Source organism: Gopherus flavomarginatus, chromosome 20 (genome assembly GCF_025201925.1).
Source record: "Gopherus flavomarginatus isolate rGopFla2 chromosome 20, rGopFla2.mat.asm, whole genome shotgun sequence".
Taxonomy (NCBI): Eukaryota; Metazoa; Chordata; order Testudines; family Testudinidae; genus Gopherus; species Gopherus flavomarginatus.
Genome location: NC_066636.1, coordinates 19,415,991 through 19,433,965, shown reverse-complemented (window position 1 = coordinate 19,433,965; position 17,975 = coordinate 19,415,991). Strand labels below are relative to the sequence as shown.

Sequence of the window (17,975 nt, the reverse complement as noted above, 5' to 3'; positions counted from 1 at the left end):
CAGAGCCAAAGAAAGTTGGCGCCTGTGGATGGTGTCCCTTGAACAGATATGCAGACAGGGTTGGCACCGGGTTTGTTGCAGGGTTTGGTTCCTGGGTTAGTGTTTTTCTTGTGTGGTGTGTAGCTGCTGGTGAGTGTTTGTTTCAGGTTGGGGGGCTGTCTGTAAGCGAGGCCTGGCCTGAAGGATGATCCCTCACTCTCACAGAGCTTGGAAAGAAACAGCTACTTATCAGTGCACAGCACGCTGCATGACAGTTTGGGCTGAGAAGTAAAGAAAACCCCCATACCTGCAGAGGGAATCCACAGGGAGACTTAACCAAGGGGAACTCCAGGGGAACAGCCCTTCCTTTGCTAAATGGAATCTTTAATGGCCAAAAGAACAGGAGTACTTGTGGTACCTTAGAGACTAACATGTCATGAATTCAGGTCTTTGTCTCACCTGAGATGAACAGAAAATGGTTTGCAAGGAGATGCCTTGTCTCTTGCTCTTGATAGCAGCTAGCCTCACCGCAGGCCTGTGTTAGACATTTCGAGTCCAAGGCTTGGAAATGGCTCCACAGAGACACTGTTTAAGATTTTGCCTGGATCTGTTTTGTGCTCAAGAGTCCATGTTATAAGAAAAAGCACAGGGTTAGTTCCCCTCTAATTAACAAGCTGTACCTTGCCCCCCAATAGCACCACAAGCTGCAGAAGTCATTGGCCAGGGTTTGACTCTCTTCAGCTTTCTGGACATGGATGGAGCATTGGTGACATCAGACCATGAGCAGTCACTGCTCTGCCAGCAGATTTTGAACACGGAGGCTGCTGGAGAATCACGGTTCCACTGCGAAGGAACGGGCTGGAAATCCAGAGGGGAGGCTGAGTTTGCAACAGTAAAAAGAAATTGAGACCTCCAACTCTGCTAGATTCTGCACAGCCCTACAAGATGCTCAAGAGAAAAACATAAACAGCACTAGATCCCACAGTGATAGGCACAGTATAAAAGATATCTAGATAGATGGGCATATATGGCAATGGATGAATAGATACACAGAAGGGTGTGAATGTGGATGGATGGATGGATTCATATGGTGAGGGAGGGAGTGTTGTTTTTCCTTTGATTTTAATCAGTTTTGTTTTCAGGGATGCTGTCGAGGTAACAGAAAAATTGTTTATGTTCCAGATTTTAACCTCATTCATACTGGCTTTCCTCTGATGTAGTATACATTGGAGAGGATGAAGTTCTCCCTGGGGAGCAGAATCAGACCCTTGCCTGTGTTATCACTAACTCCATCTTAGAGTCTTAAAAGAGAGTGGTCAAAGAAAATCCAGCTGGCTTTCGGCACCGATGAGGTTGGTTTCCTGTTTGCATTTCACTCAGGTTGGACAGGAAAGGTAAGCTGGTCAATATCACTTGTTGGTTGCAGTCAGGTTCAGCGCAGGGCTCTAACGCACAAGGCTGCCATCACTGCCCGAGAAGCATGGAATGAACCAAGCTCTCATTGAATAAATCACAGTGACATCTCTATTCATGTTCAGTTTTGTAGCATCTCTCTCGCTCGCTCGCTCGCTTTTTGTGTGTGTTGGTTTCCATACGTAAATCTCTGCTGGGGACTCTAAACACTGTCCCTTTAATATTGTGTGCATTGGATAAACAGAGTGGACTATTTGAATCACTTACAGAGAATAATAATCAGAGAACAAATCCTACTCCAAAGAGGCTGCATGCATACTAATCAAAGCATCAAATTCGTCCATGGTGTAAATCCTCAGAAGTGAGTAGATTCACTCTACAGTGAATCTGACCCCCAAATCTACTTATGCCCAGAATATTCAAATTTCCCAGCATTGTACTTAGGCACGTATTTCAGTTTATAAATATCAAACAAGGACTTCCAGCCACAGTGCAGGGAGAAAGAACAGCCATTTTCCTCTTAGAATTGTTCTTTAATTGAAGATAGTTACAAAACACAAATGAACCCCCCTTCCATTCATATTACAGCAACAGCCAAGGGATCCACTCTGGATTGGGGCTGAACAGTTTCAGGCATCTTCTACTTTGCAGCTCTGGAGGAAAGTGAGGTCTGGTTTTTAGAGCTAGGAGAACACCTGGGTTCTATTCCCAGATCTGTCACTGACTCAGTGTGTGGTGAGATGCAAGTCACTTCCTGTATCTTTGGCTCAGTTTCCCCCCCTGGAAAGTGAGGACGGAGTAACTGATTACAAATTACTGGATGGGAACATTAATAGGAATTCAACCCAGAGATGGAACAGACCTATTGGAACCAGATGTACGATCTCCCTTCCAGTGCAGGATCATTCCCTACAGTATGTTTTAGCACATTTAGGCCAGCTTAGTAAGTGCTGAACATCACAGCCTGTAGAGGGGGAACAGATCGGCAGTCACAGATCACAGGTTACTTTTACATTATATGCACAACTGATACTGATGTCAGCAGCCGGGAACACAGAATAATAGACCTCTGCCAACCTGCAGCATATAACAGCACTTTAAAATAAAAGCCACTTTGCTGACGCTTTGGCCACATCCCAGGGCCATAAAAGAGCTGGCTATATGCCCCCGCATGCAGTCATAGTGGCATGACACTAGAGGTCATGAGCATGCACGCAGCAGTAAGGTTTGTTATGCCCATTAAGGCCCTAATTCAGCAAAGCATTTAAGCATGTACGTTACCTTTACCTCTGAAGTCAAGGGGACTTAAGCGTGCGCTTAAGGGCTTTGATGTATAGAGATAAGGGCTGTTTTGGGGCACTAAGGGCTCCAGGCTTTGCAGTGTTGTGTGCCCTTTATTCCTACTAACTCATTACCAGGACAATAGTGTCTGCAGCGCCCAGCCCCTTACAGAGCTGAACTTGCGTGTGGGACAACACTGGGCCCCTGGCCAGCACCCACCTTTACCACGTAACCTCAGCAGGCAGCACAAGAGGAGTCATTGTTCATTTAAAAAAGCCATCAGACCAAAGAGACTTTGGGGAGCGTCATCTTTTGAGGCAAATAGGTTTATGTGCCTGGCCCGGGCACAGGGAACGGGCTTCTTGTACCATCAGGTCAAGGCAGCCGCAGGGCAGGTTAAGCCTTAACCAGCTCCTCTCCACAACTCCCACCCCTCTCCTCCCCCATCTCTTCTGCTCTTCCCTTCTCTTTCCCCAACCACCTGTCTCCTTCCCCTTTATGCTCCCTGTCCCTGCTGCTGTCCCCTTAGCAGCCCCCATGTACATACCCTGCCATATCCCCCTCCCCATCTCCCTCCCACCCATGAACTTCTCCCATCCCATTTCTCTTGCTTCCCTGCAGCATCCCCTGGCCACTCCACTGACTGTGCTTCCCCAGCCATAACCCCCTCCTATCCCTGCTGGGGACCGCAGCCCACTATCCCCTCTCCTGTCTCCCCAGTCCTTCTAGTCTCTCTCCTCCCTGTGTCCTCCAACTGCTTCCTCTTCTGAGCCCACCTCCATTGCCTCCTAACCCCCTGTGGTCCTCTAGTCCCGCCATTTCTCTTCCCGCCCTAGCCCTATGGTCTCCTCCTGTGCCTTCACCAGCTTCCCCTCCTCTGCCCCATTACCCCCATGGGTCCCCTATCACCCCACCTCCTCTGCCTCATTACCCTATATGGGTCCCCTATCACGCCCTCTCCTCTGCCCCATTGTCCTCTATGGATCCCCTACCACCCCTCCCCCTCTGCCCCATTACACTATATGGGTCCCCTGTCACCCCTCCCCCTCTGCCCCATTACACTATATGGGTCCCCTGTCACCTCTCCCCCTCTGCCCCATTACACTATGGGTCCCCTATCACGCCCCCTCCTTTGCCCCATTACTCCCTATGGGTCCCCTGTACCCCTCCCCCTCTGCCCCATTACCCCCTATGGGTCCCCTGTCACCCCTCCCCCTCTGCCCCATTACACTATATGGGCCCCCTATCACACCCCCTCCTCTGCCCCATTACCCCCTATGGGTCCCCCATCACGTCCCCCTCCCCCCCGCCGAGCCCCCTTCGATGCGGCAGGCTGACACAAAGGGGCGTGTCCTTCTCCATTGCCCCGCCCCCAGACCCCTGCGTCAAGCTCCCGCAGCCACATGTAGGGGCGTGGCCTCGAGACAGCCCCACCCTCCCGGCCAATCGGTTCAGCGCTGCTCCGCCATTGGGCTGCGGGGGAGTAGCCGAGCTCCAATAGGGGGCACGGGGCGGGGCTCTAGGGCGGAGGCCGGCCACCCTGAGTGGGCTTGGGGAGCCAATGGGAGCGGGGCGGGCGGGGCCCAGCGGGAGGCACGTGCCGAGCCGCACGTGGCCGCGTGGCGCCCGCACTGAGCCGGGGGCGGGGACCGGGGCGCGCTGGGTGGGGAGCGGAGACTGAGCCGCCGCGGGGACAGAGCAGAGGGAGCGGAGCTGGGAACGAGATCAGGTGAGGAGCTGGGGGCTCGCTGGGATCCAGGGGGCCGGACGGACCCGGACCCGGGGCGGGGAGCTGGGAGCCGCTGCGGTGTGAGAACCCCTGGCCGGGGGGCGGACACCAGGGATCAGGACCCCTCGTTCGTCCCCGGCCGGGATCGGGCTCCTGCCTCCCCAGCCCAGGATCCGTCGGCATCAGGGATCGGGCTCCTCTCCCCCCGCCCCCTCAGCCTGCGACCTGCCGGCATCAGGGATCGGGCTCCTCCCCCCAGCCCAGGACCCGTCGGCATCAGGGATCGGGCTCCTCTCCCCCCCCCCCAGCCCAGGACCCGCCGGCATCAGGGATCGGGCTCCTCTCCCCCCCCATCGCCCCCTCAGCCCAGGACCCGCCGGCATCAGGGATCGGGCTCCTCCCCCCCAGCCCAGGACCCGTCGGCATCAGGGATCGGGCTTCTCTCCCCCCCCCTCAGCCCAGGACCCGCCGGCATCAGGGATCGGGCTCCTCTCCCCCCGCCCACTCAGCCCAGGACCCGTCGGCATCAGGGATCGGGCTCCTCTCCCCCCGCCCACTCAGCCCAGGACCCGTCGGCATCAGGGATCGGGCTCCTCTCCCCCCGCCCACTCAGCCCAGGACCCGTCGGGATCGGGCTCCTCCCCCCCCGCCCCCCAGCCCAGGAGCCGCCGGCATCAGGGATCGGGCTCCTCCCCCCCAGCCCAGGACCCGCCACCATTAGGGATCGGGCTCCTTCCCTCCAGCCCAGGACCCGCTGGCATCAGGGATCGGGGCCTCCTCTCGCGCACCCCCCAACCCTGCGATCCGCTGGTAGCCGGGATCGTCCCCCGCAGCCTGGGACCGGCTGGTATCCGGGCTCCCCCCGCCCAGCCTAGGACCCGCCGGCATCAGGGATCGAACTCTTCCCGCCCCAGCCTGGGACCCGCTGGCGTCAGGGATCGGGCTCCTCCCCTCTACCCCTGGCCAGGATCAGGTGAAAGGAGCCTGCGCCCTTGGGGGGATCAGGATTCCTTCCCCCCCCCGCCGCATGTGCGCCCCCTGGGAGGATTCTCTTTTCTGACTGGAACGTGGGGATCCAGACATGCACTCCTGTGCTTTTCTGTGGAGGGTCTGGATGCTGGCATTGTCGCTGGGCACAGAGGAGTCCGGTCCAGATCCCGTGGGGGGGGCAAGCATTGCAGCTCCCCATCAATTCAGGAGCAGCCCTGACCCCTAGGAGCACGGATGGGGCTTAGAGCAGTGGAGTGAGGAAGGGATTAACCTGCCCTGTGTCTGAAGGGTGGTGACCTGAGTGTGGAAGGGAGGGGGGCTGTGGTGACCAGATGTCCTGATTTTATAGAGACAGTCCTGATATTTGGGGCTTTGTCTTACATAGGTGCCTATTACCCCACCACCACCACCCGATTTTTCACATTTGCTCTCTGGTCGCCCTAGTGTGCAGGGGGTTCTGCACGAGGGGTGCAAGGACTGTGTGTGCCTGAATGGCAGGGAGGGGCTGGCTGTGAATGGCAGTGACGAGTGTGTAACACGTGAGTAGTGCGTGTGCTGGGATGAGTGCGTGAATGGGGGGTCATGCAGGGTGTGTGTGTATGTGTGTGTGTGTGTGTGTTGGAGAGGGAAGGGCCAGGGGGAGTGTGCTCCTGCTTGCAGAAGGAGAGGCGGGGGCTGCGTGTGTGAGAATTCGACCAGCGTGCAGAGCTCATTGTATCGCGTGGCATGGGGACAGCCGTGTCCATGATTGCAGCAGCCATCCAGACAGCACGACTCTTGGTGTTGGATGCGTGTTCAATCTAGGTCAGCAACGTGCTGTGGTGGCTGAAAGTGTTGCAGGCAAGGTGCTTGCTAGGCTCTGGATCCAGTAGGGAAGGAGGAACGACTCTGATTCTCAGGGTGGTGAACCTGAGCGGGTTTAGTGGAAGGAGGTTTGCTGGGGAGGAAGGAGCTGCCGTGTGGGCTCCTACTTGAGATCTCCTATTGAGTTCCAAGAGTAGCAGGTTGGTTTCTTTAGCAAAGGGACTGGAGGGTGTTGCTGGCTCTGAAGTTAGACTAACACGGCTACCCCTCTGATATTAGAGGGGTGATGGGTCTTGTAAGACCAGTGTAACTTGTTTTGTCGAAGCAGGGATGCGCCTGAGGCTGGTGCGTGGCACCAGGGGTTTGATTACTTCGGGAAGAGACACGGGGTATAGGGAGAAGGGAATGTTCAGTAGCAAAGAGAGTGGGACCCCCACCTCTCCATTGAGTCACCGCCAAGTCACTCTGAACCGTAAAAACAGCTGATGGCAGCTTGTAGGTTAACATGCCCTGTTACTCCCCAGCCTTCTTGGATAAAACACCTGCTGCACTTGGAAACCTCTCCCTTTGCCTGTGCCGCTGCAGAGAGAGCCCAGCACCAGACCAGGAAACACCCAGGCAGATTGAATTCCCAGCAAGGTGGACACGGTCCTTCATCCATTTATTGAGTCCCGGAGGGCTACCTGTGTAGGTGCGTTGGGCTAGACATAAAAAACCAACAAGATGTGTGTATACCAAAAATCGTGTGTGTGTGTGTGCGCGCCTAGGAAGTAGGTGCAGGATGGCAGGGATCTTAGCGATGCTATGTATCTTGTGGGTGGTTTGGGATCTTTGGGGGTGGAAGCCTCTTGTGACTGTTTTATGACATTGGCTCCGTGAAGCATGCCCTTAGAAACAGCCTCTTCAAGACTTCTCCCTGCCTGCCATTCTGTTGGCCAATTTACGGGTGAAATGCCACATTTCTCACTTGGGGGTTGTTGATTTCTCTCCATCCGTTTGGCTAGCAGCAGGGTAGCTGCTCTGGGTTGGCAGTTGGCATCTGTATAAAACAGGGCAGGAGCATAATGTGTAGAAGCTTCTCATCTTTGTCTGCCTCTCCACGGAGGAAAGGGTTACAGATTTTTGTCTGCCTGTAGTGATGGGGAGCGTGGGAAGGCTGGAGTCCTGCCTTCCCTAAGTTTATGATCCTGTGTTGCCCAGTAGCTGGGGCCAGTGCTCTGTTACAGAGACTGCAGGTGCTGACTGCATTGAGTCAGCCAGACAGTCCCTTTCAAATCAGACTGACACACCCTGCTCTTATCCTTAGTGTATTAGAGAAACCTTTTATCATGTAGATGTGTCGTTTGTCCTCTGCTTATTTTACCTTCAAGGGCCAGGTTTAACTCTTGCATTGAACAGCTCCAAGATTCTCTGACTTTTTAAAATTCACTTGTTTCCTGTCTGGTGGGCACTTGCGTTTAGTATATTGGCTTACGAGCAGTCCAAGTCGAAAGGACACGGACTAATATCACTCTAGTGTTACATTGTTAGTGGTCACTTTTGTACCCTAGGGTTGCTAACATTTTTGCTGAGTAAACATTTTCTCGATGCACCACAGAAGTGGTTTAACGGGTAGATTTGGTTCTGCAGAAAAGAGAGATTACTAAGAAACTAAGACTGATCAGAGAGAGAGAGAGAGTATTTAATGCCAGGTTTGGTTTTGTTTGAAACCTTTCTCCTCTTGTGTTTGCAATCCAGACCTTGCAGAACCTGTACTCATGAGCCAGAAAATGAAACGCCAAGTTCTATGTTTCAGTTTGTCCAAGTGGAAGCAAACCCTCTCCCTTCTCCAAGGGGGAAGGCCCTGGTCTCTGAATAAGGTTCCTACTGCTGCCTTAATACACATAAGAATTGTGTTCCCCCTTCTTAATATTTAGCAGACTGTGCTGTAAAACCAGGCAGGAAATGTAGCTTTTTCCCAACTGATTTTGAAACTGCCTGTGTCCGTGGCAATGAGGTTGCTAGGATCTTTTTGTTGTCCATATCCTGTAATGCTTCTGCATGGAGTAATGCCACCGATGGTGGCCAGGGAAGCCTGTTGTGAACTTTGCACCCTCCCCCCCTCACTAGTCCAGGCTCCATGCATGTCACTCCACCTCACGCTCCCATCAAGTGTCTGGGAGCTGACTTGTGCACCCGCCCGCTGCAGGGCCGCTCTGTGGACCCTTCTGGCTGCCCCTGACAATTAAACCTAGTGGGTGCCTTGTCCGGGTGCAGCCCCTGATGGGAACAGATTGGTCGCATCTGGACCAGCTCCTGCTGGCAAGCTCTATCCAGAAACTGCACCTGCACAGGGTCCATTTGGCTCCCTTTGTCTTTACCCCTTTGTTTTCAGCCACTTCCCCCCAGTAAACCAGCAGAGAGCTTGTTTTTTAGCTGTCCCAGAGGACATTATTCCAAAGCCTCCTTCTATAAACTTGGCTCAGCAGCAGTGCTAAGAGATGCTGGGCTGTAGGGTCTGGGGATGCCAGGGAGGCAACTGGTAGGATCTCGAAGGCATCTTTTGTTGCTGTTACTGGCACCTTCTTCATTGTCTGCCTGTTTTTGGTCCTGACAGGTTCCCGCAGTCATGGAGTCCCCCAACAGCGTGTCGTCCTGCGAGTCTCTGTATTCGGTTGACAGTGCCGCCAGCGACGAAGAGGACAAGTGTTACGACTTTGGTGTCTTCCTGTCGGACAGTGAGAGCGAGGTGGAGAAAGAAGCAGGTGGTTTGAGCCGCCGGAGAGACGCCCGCTCCGGAGGGGAGAGGAATCGCTTTTCTCCCAAGTCGGCATGGACTAGCCCCAGCCTGCCGGGTCGGGACTGCAAACGCAGGACAGTGAAACCCACTTTGCAGAGCTCTGCTAGACAACGGCCGTTGAGTCAGTGCGGCCGGTTTTCCGGGGCGTTGGAAGGCAGATACCCCTCCGCCTGCGCATGCTTGATGGACGGGGATGGCAGCCTGGCCGGGAGGATTCTGAGCCAGAAGAGGGTGGAGAGCGGACGGAAGCGTCTGATCCGTCCCGCGGGGGATAGGGAATACCCTGAGTATGCTGAAAAGCCCGCTGTCCGCGGGTTAAAACGGCACAGGAACGGGGAAACAGAGATGAGGGAAGCTCCGACGTTGCCCTTGACCGATGGTGACCGGCTGTTTGCCCAGAAGGTGAGTTCCATGAGACTATCTGGGGGAAGTGGGTGTCAGCAGGGAGGGAGTTACCTGGGAAGGGGTGAAGCATGCGATCAAATGGGACATGAGCCCTCATCCAGGCTGGGATTCCTCACGAGCCAGCATGATGCGCCAGTGTCATTGGCAAAGCCCTGCCCTCTTTGCACCTTTGCTTGCACCAAATAGTGAAGGCCCTGTAGACGCTGAAGCTGCTGGGTGGAATACGTGGTGTGAGCCTGCTGGACATCTGTCCGTCTGTGTTATTAGTGTCAGGGTGGTCGTGCCTCAGTTTCCCATGTGCCACGGCCAGTGCAGACTCAGATGTGAGCTGGGCACCCTATGGACTGGAAAAAATTGAGGGCAGTGGGGAAGGACTAAGATTGGGAAGGAAAACGGGTGGTCAGCTTCATCGTAATAGTAAAAGGATGGGAATTGGAATTCTTGCAGTCACCTGCATTAGCAACATGAGCCCTTCAGGGTTAGTGATGTTAAGTATTCATACTGCAGCAACGTGTAAGAGCCCCAGTCATGGACCAGACTCTGGTGCTAGGAGCTGTACGGACTCTGGTGCTAGGGGCTGTACAGACTCAGAACAAAGACTGTCTCTGTCTCTGCTCCCAAAAGCTTACAGTCTGAGGAGGGTCATGAACTAAGCTGTAATAAGTGCATTACTGGGGATTAAAGCGAGTGCTTTAGAGCCCACCTCATTGTATTCACACCACGCCGCTCTGCACAGCTGCACAGGGGTCCTGTGTCAGGTGCAAATCTAGCCCCAGGGATGTGCCAGGGAGAGGTGCGAGCGAGGGGGTTGGGGGAAGCCCAGAAGGGGGATCGTCCCGGACGGGCTGGCTCACTTTCTGTGCTCCTTGTCTGCAGTGCCGGGAACTCCAGGGCTTCATCAGGCCTCTCGCGGAGCTTCTGAACGGGCTGAAGAAAGGTCGCTACGAACGAGGTAAGTGCTGTTCCTCGCGCTTCTCCTTCCCCAGAGCGTCTGACGCCACCACGCGGCTATTGAACACGGAATTATTTCCCTTCTCTCCTGGTTTTGATCCCTAAATCAGAGGCCAGTGGCCATCTCCAGGCTTTTTGCTGGAGTGACATTCAGAGTGGGAGAATTGGGGACCAGTGAGAAACAGCCGCTGCCTGGCGCCCGCTGCATGGTTTCCCCTGTGTGAGCTCTTTGTGTGGCTGGTGCAGGGTTTTTTTTTCCCCTCACCTCCTTTTCTTCTTAATCTCGCCCTCTTTCAATCAGCCCTTTGTTCCTTCCGGGGCCCCAAAAGGAGCAGGGCAGACAGCCTTACCCAGCGCTTGTCTGCACCGAGACGTAAACGGCCTCAAGACGGGGCTGGGTTGGGAGCAAAGGAAGGAGTGGCAGGGATGGGTATGATCCTCCGGCCGGGGAGGGGGATGGGATTGGCAATTAGAGCTGCCCACGCTGCAATTGCCACTTTAGAGACAGAACAGAAAACCCCAAAGGGCTTGATCTGCTCCCAGCCCAGTGCCACGGTGAGAGGCCGGGGCGGGGGGGGGGGGGGGGGGGGGGGGGCTGTAAGAGCTGGGCAAGTTGGGTGCTGAAAACCCAGCCATAAGTGTCATATTGGGAGCTGAGCACGTTGGGTGATCTGGCTCCAGTGGTGGCACTGCGCGCTTGGCAGTCTGGTTCTGAGATCCCATCCCCGAGGAAAGCGGTGGCATCTCTCATTCGTTTTCACGTGCATGTGTTGGACTGCAGAATTTCTCACTCTCTATAAGAGTGTACCCAGTGCTAAAGATGCCTTGTCCCAGGACCAGATTCTGAGCTCTGTTACGCTACGATAACTCCTTTGACTTCCGTGAATTTACGCTTCGTTGATGGGATTGAGATCAGAATCTGGCCCTTCATTATGGATTCATTAACACTTGTAAAGTGCTCTGCAAGTGGTAAGGATCTTTCAGCCTGAATGCTGTTGAGAGAATGGGCCAGATCCCCCACTGGTATAAATCAGTGTCGCTCCGCTGAAGTCAGCAGGTCTGTGCTAAGGATCTGGCCCAATCCCTCTGACTTCTTTTTCCCAGCGTGGGGTTGTTATTTCATCATCTTGGCGCTATGGCTCAATCACCTGTTGTAATCAGATTAATATGTAAACACATCTGCTAGCAGGCGGCTGCCCTGCCCTGGAATGGGAATGGATTTGTGGATCTAATGGGTGTCGCAGCTCTGAGATCCTGTACGTTCTAGGATACTAGATACCGGTGCTTTACCATTGCTCAGTACTTAAGAAACTAGTGTGTTAGATACCCAACACTCATTGTTTTCCCCTTATTCCTCTGCCCCCGAAAAGAAGTGAATGGCCAGATGTGGTCTAATGTATAGTCCGTTAGCACTAGTTTATTCCCCTTACAAGATCTTCTTTCTTTCTGTTTATAGCACTCTCCTGAGCCCTCATCTTAATTTCTGCTCCTGGGTTGACTGTGCTAAATTGCCTAGTAAAGAAGGCCATTGTAAGCTGCATTGATCGCAGCGTGAGCTGAGAAATTCCCAGGGCACTGCTTGCTCTTTGTATCGCTGCTTTCCTGCCCTAATAACACGTTGTTGGAAATATGAAAGAGCAGGCTTTCATTGACGCTCCCGCTCGGCGCTGGGAGCCTGCTCTCCTTTCTCTCTCAGAGGGCTGTTTACACGTGTCTCCGTGCGTGCGAGTTTCCATCAGCCGGACACGTGTTGTGCTGCCTGCTTGTGTCACGCCCACTCTTGGCTGTGAAGAAATGATTATGGCTTGGGATAACGTGCAAGAAGGCAGCTGGTGTGGTGTGATACCTGCCCTTCAGAAAGTCATCACATGGTGCTCCTAGAGCCCCGGGGGCACCTGCTTCTGCAGCATACAAACCTTTTCCATGCTGGCTGCTTTCCGAGGGTGACTTCTCCTAGTACAGCAGCCTCCGCTGCAGGGAGCAGAGGCTGCAATTCACTGTATCTGCAGTGGGAGAGCAATGACATGACAATGTCTCAACCCCCCCCCCCCCCCCCCGCATTGTGCTGGCCTTTTCCTTCAGCTAATCTGAGGGCTAGGTTCTCGCGTCTGTCCACGCTGCATGTAATTGGCATGATCTCTCCATAATCTCCCCTGGGTAATCAGAGTCTGAGCAGTGTGGAGGCTGAATCAGCCTGGCCCTGGCTTCCCAAGTGACTGCCTTCTCTCTAGGCGCCCTAGCGCAGTAAAGTTGGATCGGTTTGTCTGTAAACTAATAGCCGGGCCTTGTTCTGTTTCTCCCCCGCAGGGTTAAGCAGCTTCCAGCGGAGCGTGGCCATGGACAGGATTCAGAGAATAGTTGGAGTCCTGCAAAAGCCAGAAATGGGGTAAGAGTCTCCTCTGCAAAATCATTATAAGAGCTCAGCAGAGATTGATGTGTGACTGGCTGCGGGAGGGAGAGCCAGACAGTGCACAGATTCTGTCCAGTGTTTCTGGCATCAGAAAACTTGCCGCTGAACTCCTGTGCTGTTTCCTTGTGAACGTCAGTGCCCCAGGTCGCTTGCAGTTTGACCCGCAGGCGCCCCAGGTTAAAGACCCCGGGGCTGAGGTCTGCCTTGGATGTCTTCCTGGCAATATCTCTCTGCTGCTACTCCTGGTGGTTGGTTCCCCCACTGGCAGCAATCACTCATGACTGGTGGCGCTGGACTGCACCGTCGCACACAGCCTAGGAAATGCCTCTGGGCTTTCGAACTGAGCCAAGTCCTGGCGCACGTTGAAACCGCAAATCACTTGCTGCCCTCGTCCCTTTTCTTCACTGAAATCTCTAATCCTGTGGCAGAGGGAAACCCTGGGGAGGGAGGGAGACGTTCCTTTTGGGCAAAGGGAGGGAGGCGTCAAAGTACTGAATTTCTGCTATTGTGTAACTTGAAATTCAAAGCCCAGATCTTAAAAGTTGAGGCCCATCTTTGTGTTGGGGGAACTTGGTCTGTTTTGGAGGCGTCTCTGAAAAAGAGGCAGCCGTACGGAATAACAGGGCAGTCTGCTCGCTGCGGGATCCTGACTGTCTGTTCTTTCTCACGTTAATTGTGAGATACCCGTGCGAAGCGCCAGCTTGTGACCGATCCGTCTGGGCTCAGCAGGGTAAAACTGCACAACGATCTCTCCTAGCTTGAGAGGAACCCCCTATTTCTTTTCTCATCTTGCAGGGAGCGATACCTGGGCACCCTGCTACAGGTAGAAATGATGCTGAAGGTTTGGTTCCCTCATGTCGCCTTGAACAGTTCCTGTCCTGATTCCAATCCAGCAGAGCATGCACGCAAGCTGGCGAAGGTAAGAGGCCTTCCTTGTTGGGTAACTGGACTATTCAATCCCTTCCATCTGTATATGGATTAAAGGCCACAGATGAGGCTCCCCTAGGCCTGTTCTTGTCTGAGCGATGTGCTGTTTGGCAGGATTGGAGGTACTGGCTATTGGGAGAGAGGTGGGAATTACTAGTAGAACTGCAGCATGTAAAAGCTTTGGTCCAGCAGAATGGGGATGGAGCTGGGTCTGCGGCAGGCGGGATGCTGGCTGGGGGGAGGAACTTCTGTGGCACATGCCGCACTGGGGACAAGGGTGAAGTGGGAACTATAGGGGCTTGCCTCGTGTTCATGAGGGCCATGTGTTGCTGAGAGGTCTGTCTGGTCGTCCCATGGAAGCTGTGGACTCCTCCTCACCTGCTCTTGCCACATCTGTTGGCCTTACCGGGAGCTCCAGCAGGTCAGCCGTACTGGCTGTAGCACCCAAGGCTCTTGCAAGTCAATGCCCTCTCAGCCTGAGGTGTCCCCTTTCTCCCCTCTCCTCCAGAAGTCCCACCTCAAGCCTTCAGCAGTGGACGGCTACGGAGGAAAGCCCGGAGTGCCCAGCGAAGACTCTGCCCAAAACCCCGCTGTGGAGAAGCTGCACCTCATGGACCCGGCCGCAGCCAATGGCAAAGCTGACGTGGTGTGGAGGGAGCAGGCCTGCTTTCTGGCCGACTGGTCTGCCATGAACTTGACCTGGATGCACACCTCACCCATCTGCAACCCGCCACTGGGGCTGGCGAACCTAGGGCACTTGAATGCTGCTTTCAGCCAGGCCCTGCTTGGACCAAACGCTTGCGGGGTCATTCTCTTCCTCCACAACAACCTGATGGCCCCTGCGCCCTTCTTCCGCTCCACGTCCGTCACTCCCGACAAGAGCTCGCCCGCCTTCTGCCATCCCAAGCAACCTCCGGGTACGGGAGACCCCCCAAGATGCCAGAGTCTGCCCGGGGCCATGGCAGCAGGGAGCTACGTGCTTAGCCAGCATCCAGGCAGCCACTCCAAATCTTTGCCTCACTTGCCCAGCTCCAGCAAAGAACCCAAGCCAGCAGCCGCTTGGACTGGGAATCGGGAGTCAGAACTGCTGGCTAGGAAAGGGCCCGTATATTCCTCTTGATGCTCGGCCTGAGGCACTTCCCAAAATGTGTGAATTTTATTTCTTTTTTTATTTCTGCCTTTTTTGTTTTTTAAAGTAAAACATTTCATGCCTGTGTAAAAGTCTGATAAACTTCCAGGAGGAAAAAAATTAATGCTATTAAAAGGTTTTAACCAGAGAAGTTACCAGACGAATGTGATCTTTGTTGATAAATGCTCGATGGTGGAAATACACTTCCCCTGCCCGCCCCTCCGTTAATACCTGGTTGGTCCTGTAGCACTAATGCTTTGTGCTTCTCTAGGGCCTTTCAGGTCAATGTGAACTCCCTTAACTAAGACTCGCAGCCTCTCGTGGGAGGTAGATAAATTGTCATGCATATTTTGGGCATAGGATTGAGAGCCCAAACTCCTGGGTTCTAATTTCAGTTCTCACACCCATGGCTGTGAGACAAGTCCACTCTCTTTGTGACTCAGTTTCTCCATCTGTAAAACAAGGAGAATACTTGTGTACAACGCAGTTAACCTAGCTAGTCGGTACTGTCGACTGCAGAGTAAGCTGAGACCAGTCCCACAGCTCGTAGCATCTCTTTCACCAATACATATCTAACTAGATGATACAGCACCTGGCACATCTCTAGAAGGCTGAGGGGAGAGACAGAAAGTGTGAACTGCTAACAGTGTAGCATGCCTAAGTATATTATTAACACCATCTCCCAGGAGAATGGGCTGCTCTTGTATAAGACAGGAGTGGCTGTGCATCATTGGATCACGTTCCCTGGCATAACACACCCTCCTTGCACGTTTCTAAACCGGCTCACACAATTCACATGCATAGTTGAACAAAGCTTTTGCCTTAACACCTTATGTTATGGTGCCTTTTGGGCTGATGAATCCCGTGACATCAGGCAAACTGAAGGCTCTCCTCACCTGCTACCAAAGTGCACCTAGTTCTGGAGTGGAACATGTCGCCACTGTTGGCAGGCAGCAACACTACTACACATGTTCCAGGGCAGGAAGTGGAAAAACAATGCTAGAAATGAGAAGGGGATTGAGACAGGCGAGGATGGGTATTTGGGTTGGATGCCAGAACTCTTGCAATAATTGGCATGGGATCTTTAGTGATGACAAGGGGTCAGGCTGTGTCTGTCTTGTCACCCAAGAAACCGACTGCACCGGCAGCGCCTCCCATCCCCAAGCTACAGCACGGCCTCAGGACAGACTTGGAGGTGAGAGCCGCATTTTTTATTATTTGTGTTACCATAGCCCAGATGTGCCTGGTGCTAGGAGCTGTACAAACACAGGACAAAAACAGTCCCTGCCCCAAGGGACTTACAATGTAAGTATGCAACTGAATTGCAAATGTGTTCTCCGGCATCTTGAATTTTCCACGTCTCCCACTCCAGTACTGACCCAGCCTAGGCCACCTGAGAGAATGGGATTCCAGCAACAGTTGCAGTGGAGCGAGTAAGAACAGCATTTGCTGTTACACTGAAATCCTAAACCAGTTCAGACTGAGTAAATGAAAGATGCTCATTTACTTGCTAACCAATGGTCCTGATTACTTGGGTCTTGGGCTCCAGAAGGCTCCTATTGTCAAAGCAAAAAGCCGCCTTGTGTTTTGAAAGGCATCTGTGCCTGATCACCCAAAACACTTGGCTGCACGAGGCAGAACATGCTGCAGGCTGGATGTTGCCCTTCAAGCTGTTTGATTTTAAGGGGCGGTGGGAAGGCTCAAAGCTACCTGCACTGTGCTTGAAGAACATGGTGCGATGTGGCTTTCTCAAGTGTTACACTGCATGACAATGTGCTGCTGGTTTTTTGTTGGGTTTTTTTTTTTTTTAAGAGAGTTAAAGATGAAACCTTTAAAGTTGGCTTTAATCCTACCTTTCTTATTTATGCAATGGCATATGCTGATTGGGTAGCTGCCTTCCGATGTATGTTGACCATACAGGGGTAGGGGTTTGAAACTCTAAACTAAGCCTTGATAAAATGGCTCTTCATATCTGTTTGGAATAAACTGTGGAGCAAAACATGGATTGGAACTCAGTAAATGCAAGTCGGAGATTTTGTGAAAAAGAAAGATTCAGTTTACATGGTGGGGCACTTCTTAAGAGGGTGAGTGGGAAATGCATGTTATTGGGCATTAGAAGGAAAAGCTACGGCAGAAGAACATGAGGCAGAAAATGATGCTGGATGGCCGATTTGGTATCCTGGGTGGATCTAAAGGCCTATTCATCCACCAAGAGATTAGCAGAGGATCCTGCAGAATGGGCTGCCATGGTTGCAAACCTCCAGGAATGGAGTAGCCACCGAAGAAGACAGTAATCTGTCCACGTAAAGCAGGCAGTTATTCTCGCTAATAACAAGTTGGAAAGTTTTCATTAACCCCAACCTGATTTTTTTTTTCCTACTGTCAGTTTTCCAAAAACACAAAAACCCTTGTGGATGACGGAAGCATCCGTTCCCGCCACGAAGCTGTGGGGTGAAAAAGCATTTTGAATGAAATTTCAGCCAGGTCTGCACACGAGCCTTCTGGATAAACAGGCACCATTCAGCCTTTGCACTGCAGTTGTGGCTGGTCACCCCAGTCATCGAGCAGGCAGCCGTTGTGCAAGGTGCTGTATGTTTCAGTGCTATTAGGAGTATTATGGTAGCACCTAGGCACCCCAGTCATGGACCAAGACCCCGCTGTGCTCGGCGCTCTATAAACAACTGAGAGAGAGGCCTCGCCCCAAAAAAGAGCTGATCATTTAAATGTGATAATGAGAGAAGGGAAAACGAGCCACTCCCACAAAACAGGGACGAGCCCACAAATCCCACAGGCTCCCCTGTAACACTTGGGTGTTGTCTCTGCACCCAATCTGCAGGGGTAGCAGCAGGTCTGGCCCCTGGGAAGGGAGCCTTACTGCAGCCTCAGTGCTCAGCTGTCTCTCCTGGAAAGGAGGGTATTAGCTACGCTGCTTTGGGGGAGAGGGCGCGAGCTGCCCAGACGAGACATTGCCCCTACTTTGTTTGGCCAGCTGCCTCCGAAGCATAAAGACGTGAAGGTGAGGGCTCCATTAGGATCAGCTGTTGGTGTCCTCTGCAATCTCCTTCCATTGTTTGTGCTTGGGGATTAAAGCTAGGCAGGCGTGTGGTATCACGTGGTAGAGGGCATGCAGCTGGGAAAGGATCCACGCCAGCACCACGGGCTGTGCTCTGCACTGAGG

The 17,975-nt window shown here is 53.3% G+C and overlaps 1 protein-coding gene across 2 annotated transcripts; it reads left to right on the top strand.

Annotated features, from left to right (window-relative positions):
* The first annotated feature begins 4,316 nt into the window (after positions 1-4,316).
* Positions 4,317-14,948, top strand: CIART (circadian associated repressor of transcription). Of its 2 annotated transcripts, XM_050930401.1 has the most exons (7): positions 4,325-4,402; positions 6,721-6,887; positions 8,793-9,377; positions 10,257-10,332; positions 12,639-12,717; positions 13,537-13,660; positions 14,177-14,948. In XM_050930401.1, the coding sequence occupies exons 3-7, from the start codon at positions 8,805-8,807 to the stop codon at positions 14,786-14,788; spliced, it is 1,464 nt and encodes a 487-aa protein (XP_050786358.1). In that variant the 5' UTR covers positions 4,325-4,402; positions 6,721-6,887; positions 8,793-8,804; the 3' UTR covers positions 14,789-14,948. The 2 variants fall into 2 exon arrangements, with proteins under 2 accessions (XP_050786359.1, XP_050786358.1); XM_050930402.1 differs by lacking the exon at positions 6,721-6,887 and having other exon boundaries at positions 4,317-4,402.
* The last annotated feature ends 3,027 nt before the right edge of the window (positions 14,949-17,975 follow it).